The sequence below is a fragment of the Watersipora subatra genome, chromosome 4, assembly GCF_963576615.1.
Source record: "Watersipora subatra chromosome 4, tzWatSuba1.1, whole genome shotgun sequence".
Classification (NCBI taxonomy): Eukaryota; Metazoa; Bryozoa; class Gymnolaemata; order Cheilostomatida; family Watersiporidae; genus Watersipora; species Watersipora subatra.
The window spans coordinates 65,796,421-65,802,420 of NC_088711.1; the positions used below are offsets into that span (position 1 = coordinate 65,796,421).

Below are 6,000 nucleotides of genomic sequence, written 5' to 3' on the forward strand. Positions count from 1 at the left end.
TCCAAGTACTCAGTCTATGAATCGGATGGTGTTGTGGCACCTTGTTATCAATTTCTCAAAGAGTTGATAACAACTCCAGAGATGCTCCCTAATCCTGATTAGAGATTTGCAAATCACATCAAATCACCAATCATGAGATTGGCATCAAAGCACCATAAAAATGGATTACCCAGCTTGTAAATTAAATCAAATTAAAACCATCAATTACATAGTGGATGATGGTTTTAATTTCATTTTATTTGAAAGCTGAGCAGTCACCCTTCTAAGTGATTTGATTTGGAGCAAAACGCATGCCAGCGATTTGATATGCTTTACAAATCTGGAATCAAAGATTTGGGAGCATCACTGCACAACTCTCTCCAATTCAGACACTGAGCACTTACACTAAAGTGACACGAAAGCATCATGCAACAGGGTTCTAATTTTAAAACTGAGTTACTGAATATTACCACTCACCGGACTGTTAGGTATGAAAGTAACATCAGGTGTCTGAGTTACATCTATAATGCTGTCGTTTGTGGCGTTTCGTAGATGCTCCCCACATCTATGGAAGCTCGCATAGCCTCTGCTCTTACTCCTACCCGTCCTGAGCAAGCACTGCGTTTCCTCCTTATCTTGAGCTATAAATCAGAATGCTCGAGGCATTGAACGTTTGGCTGGGTGTGAACAGGCAACTTAACAAATATCGCAGTTAGCAGCAAATAATTTGTTTCTAAAACCTAATCCTGCCTACACAAGGGGTTCTTCTGCATTATCCTACTATAACTTCACGTTTTTCTAGCTACTAATCTAGGGCTATAAATGGCTTGAAGATCCGCCTACCAATGAAATTCCACATTTAACCATAATTAATATTGCACGATTTGCCTAAAATTTTATTGCTGGTTATGTGAGTGAGTACCTCCGTGTTACTATCAGATGTATTGTCTTGAGGATGCGGTCTCTTTGTTGGATTCTGTGACTAAAAATATAAACAATACGTAAATTATGTATATCGACACCATGTGACAACATATATGAATTTATGCACATGTATAGCATATTTATATTTGTGGGCACAATCTAACTAAATTCAAATTGGAAAAAGAGTTCAAACAAAGGCCTTGTTGCCAGGGCTCCAAAATAAGCATTCATTTTATCTTGCTTTTAATGATTGTTTTTGCAAATTTTAGGTGTGAAATATTCAATGTAAAATAAAATATTACGTCCAAGTTTAACCAAAGGTGTTAACTGCGATATAATACTATCTGGCGCATGTGTGAGGCCTCGGGATGAGAAATTCTCAAGAAAAATTAGACAGATTGCCGTAAACTTCACTGGCTATTAGGTCAAGGATATGGTATCTGAGCAATCCAATCAAGTCCTTGTTTCTTTGCAATTCTACCAAATTTCTGTGAGAGTGTAGATGAATTAAAATAAGAGAAAATGTTTTTGAACTTTGATGTACTGTGAGACCAAAAGCAAAGTATCGAATACAGCTTAGACATGTCGCAACCCTCACAGTAGTGTAGACTTAGATTTACTGCATTCTCTGATTTTGGCTTACAAGAATATAAATGTGCACGCATGCTTTTGTTACAAGATAGCTATTTCAGAAATAAAACAATTTAAAATCCATAAAAGTAATAAATATTATTTATCATCTCTATGTAAAATCCATACTATACTATCTGTGCATTTGCAAAGACATGGAAGGATAGCCCTGTCTAAATATATTGGACATACAATGACCGAGTTTTGCTGTCCAAAAATATCCCTTATAATAGGCTGAGTAAAATATTCTTGGTGTACCGGTAACTTACCCTCCGCTGTTCTTTGTACTTTTCCTTCTGGGTTTGCTGTCTTTCAGGGCCGTACATGCAGCCATACTCTTTTTCTCCGCCATACTCTTTTTCTTCGCCATACATACATAAATAGCCTTGACTGTCATGGGTGACGTTCTTACCTCTCCAAATATCTTCACCTTGCTAAATTAGAGCAGATAAAATTTTAAAATTAAGAAACATGGTACAGATTTTTTAGATTCATTGGCTGAAGACGTTGTAGGTTTTTAGCCTTACTTGATTGCTGACACTCAATTGAGAACTAACTGCTGCATGTAAATGATGCTTGATACATTTATTGCTTGCTTGATTGTAGTTATTAATATATACAATGATTTTTAATGTCATTTCAATTGCATGCCAATGCTTGTACACTGAAGCCCATGTATATCTTCTAATCAAGGCTGCACTATAAGCTTGATTGTAATCCACTGCATGTCTGTATATACACGAATATCCACTTCGTCAAATTAAGGTTAAGAGTTGAGTGTCTATAGAGAGTAATCCTCTATTGCTGAGAGGTAGATGGTGTGTATCCAGTGTGAGTTGCTAGTGAACTGATGAAAATTGTGTCAACTCTGCTTCAAGTAGGGCCTGTGACGTCATAGATCACATGGTACAAAAACAAACCAAAAAGGGCTTCATAAAACTGCAGCATAAAAACATATAAGCTACTATTGACATGTACTTCTATTGCACAACAACCAAGCATAGGCCTACATTTTACAATCAAGGTTACACTTCAACATCAAGGTTACACTAAAATATCCGAGGTATAAAATGTTCATTTTCAACGCAAGATCCCAAATTAGGCAGTGAAGAAAAAGTGCTTTAAGGATATGAGATTACCTTCCAAAAATCTTTCATGCTTGTTGAATATGCCGTCCTCATGGTTTGTGCAAAACTTGTTGCCATATTCGATTTCATGGGCTTTGATGGCTTGCTCAGACTCGTCTAACAATGAGGCAAGAAGGAGCGGCATAATGCTTAAATGCACTGCAATTAAAAAATATATTTGGTAGGCCCTCAGGCTCCTCGTAAAAGTTGACTGTCGTCAGCGATCATGTCATTCAGCTATCGAGGCTTTGATAACCTACCGACATGATTGCCGACTACAGGCACGGGAGGCCTGTAGGTAGGCCTATATAGAAGATGAAATGATGAATACAAAAAGTCAGTTATGAATACATGATGACCCACTGAGGTCTGGAAGCAATATGAATATGCAGTGCATTTCAATTAATTTTTTAAGACAAATTGCAAGCAGTAAGCGACTCTGACTACTGAGGACTACTGATCACAGGCAGGCTGTCTAGTCCAAAAATATAACTGCCCTGCATTGCAGAAGACTACAAAAACTTGCTTTACCTTGCCTCCTCTCCTACACTTTTTGTGAACCAAACAGATCAGATACAGCCTAGGCCTGGCGGTGCTACTGACAGCGCACAATTGTAGTAACAAGTTCAAATGAAATTTGAGATACACAATTAAATGGTTGTTCCTTAGGTAGCTACATACTGTCGTTGTTTCAAAATGTGCTACAGTTGAGACTTAGTAGTAATATAAAGTTGGTTGTTAAAAAAGTGTGTGCTTGCAGCAAATACAGTAAAGATAAGAAACTGATGTCTTCTGTTGCCTTCATTTTTACAATCAATGCCTAACGAGATGCTAATACTAATACTTACAGTGAAATAAAATGGAATCATTTTAGGCTCTCAGAATAGTAACAAAGTGGACAACCGTTTTAATATGCATTTTATTTGTTCAGAACATAATCGTAACTTTTCAATATTTTATGTAATACCGCTTTACAAAAGCGTATTCATATTAAAAATATATATAACTATTCTTCAAATATAAACGAATACAGAATAATTAATGGTGTATTTTTGAGAAGATTTTTTCCGTTTTGTGAGCGTGTTACCATTTATTCTTAACAAGAAAAAACTACGATAAACAGCTATGTAAATGTTGTATATGCGTGTGTCTGCCTCGTGCCCATTCGTATTGCAGGACCTTAGGTTACGTATGCCAGCCCGGCATTGAGAGGTCACGCCACAAGTTCGTGGACCTATAGGAGTCGGCCATGTAGACGACTACAGCGATATATATATATAGGACAAAGAGCAGACGAGGCTTTTCCCTTGTGGATTTCTTGGTGAGTGCACGTATTTAACATGGCGCAGTCGGCAGGATACTGTGGTGAGGTGGGACACCTGATGACTCAGTGTCCATCTGGAGGGGCCTCCTTCACCCGAAAGGGAAGGAAACTGCCGGAGGAAAGGAGAACAAAGATTGGCTCTGACGAGAGAGCCAACACCAGCTCTGACGAGGCCTTGGCAGCGCCTAAGCCTAAGGTAGCCAACCGTGGCACCAGCTACGCGGCTGCGGCAGGTAATTCCAAGGTAAGGCGACCTGTGGTCGATAAAGTTCAGTCGTTCCTGGATAACATAAGATCTGATTTTATGTCCCAGGAAGAAGTTGATGCCAAGCGGGCTGACATCAACATGAGGAAAGCGGAGGCCTTGGCTGCCTACAACAGAGCTATAGCTAAGCTAGAGGAGGAGGAAGACGACCTTCGTCGACAGGTAGCGGCAGATCGTCAGATGTATGAAGCCTTGGCTAGCTTACACGAGCTTACCCAGAAGGTATCAGGCTCTGCGATCGGAGGTAAGAGCACTAGAGGCAAACCGGCGAGTGCAAGTGGCAACACGGGCAAGCGTCAGGACGCGCCAACTAGTAGGGCTGCTGCAACCGAGGTTCTCGGAGGCAGTAAGACAGAGAGTGGCACTGATGGCAACATCAGTGACGCCAATGAAACCAATGACTCGGACCCTAGAGCACATAAGGATTTGTTCGATGAGGTTGAGGCTATAGAGGTAGAGGTTATTGAGACGGAGATGGACACTGTGCAGAAGGAGCAGGAGATACCTGTGACTGCCAGTGGTAGTGAACTGGACAGGGAGCCGGTTCACAGAGACTCTCACGAAAGTGAGAGTATGGAGGCTTTGCTTCATGCACTGCCTAAGGGGCCAAGCTTTGGCGAGGCTAATTCTACAGGTTCTGGCAGTGACACTACAAGTGAGGAGGATCAGGGAGATCCGATTATGGACACTGAGGCTGAGGGAGGAAGTTAACTCCTGAACCGTAAGTACCAGTTTCCAGGCGATGATGCGTTTCGATGAGGTCGCCAATGAAGACCTGATGGACGCCGATAATTTCGGTGAAGATTCCTGAACCGGGAGAACCAGGTTGTGTTTAAGGAAGAGTTCCGATACCTCTCAATGGAACATGCGCAAATCAAAGGTACGTTCCTTTTATCTGCAACGCATCTTCCTTAAATGTGTTCAGGTTTTTGTGCTGGTTGGTTGTGTACGGCATTGCGCCTGTCTAACCAACTTGAAAAGAAAGGGCATGTTGTATATGCGTGTGTCTGCCTCGTGCCCATTCGTATTGCAGGACCTTAGGTTACGTATGCCAGCCCGGCATTGAGAGGTCACGCCACAAGTTCGTGGACCTATAGGAGTCGGCCATGTAGACGACTACAGCGATATATATATATAGGACAAAGAGCAGACGAGGCTTTTCCCTTGTGGATTTCTTGGTGAGTGCACGTATTTAACAGTAAATACTCTGTTTTTTTGCTGAAAGAACTCATATTTGTAATTAAAAATTTGCTTGGAAGAGATGCTTACGTGATATTTTGTTAAACAAAAAGATAACTACTCGATTTATTAACAACTAAACGTTTACAGTGGTTCGACTAACTTTAAAGCTTTTGTATTTCCGGATTAAGCTCCACCCCTACAAAACGACCCAGAAACTGACCAGGTTTTGAGCCACTGCAATTATACCTGACCGTCAATCAAAGCCGATGAGTAAGGTCAATATGTGAGTCTATCGGAGCCCATGCTGAGCTGTGCTCCTGTAATGAACTCAGCCTGACATGTGGGCCTAAAAAACATGACAGCCCAGCTACCAAGAAAATAGTAGTATAATATAACAGCCTAGTTATATAAAGCAATTCTCTCTAACTACTACAGTAACTAACATTGATTGTCAGACTGCGTCTTCTTTGTTTAGATAGCGGATAATATGGTGAGAAAGCAAGAGAACTATGTTGATGAAAAGTGTTACATGCTGGCCATAATTAGGGTCATAATTAGCTAAAGCCTGT

The 6,000-nt window shown here is 40.6% G+C and overlaps 1 protein-coding gene across 1 annotated transcript; it reads left to right on the forward strand.

The window, feature by feature from the left end:
- Positions 1 to 4,000: 4,000 nt before the first annotated feature.
- LOC137394526 (uncharacterized) lies at positions 4,001 to 5,421 on the forward strand. The gene is made up of 2 exons (XM_068081251.1): positions 4,001 to 4,228; positions 4,298 to 5,421. The coding sequence occupies exons 1-2, from the start codon at positions 4,001 to 4,003 to the stop codon at positions 4,958 to 4,960; spliced, it is 891 nt and encodes a 296-aa protein (XP_067937352.1). The 3' UTR covers positions 4,961 to 5,421.
- The last annotated feature ends 579 nt before the right edge of the window (positions 5,422 to 6,000 follow it).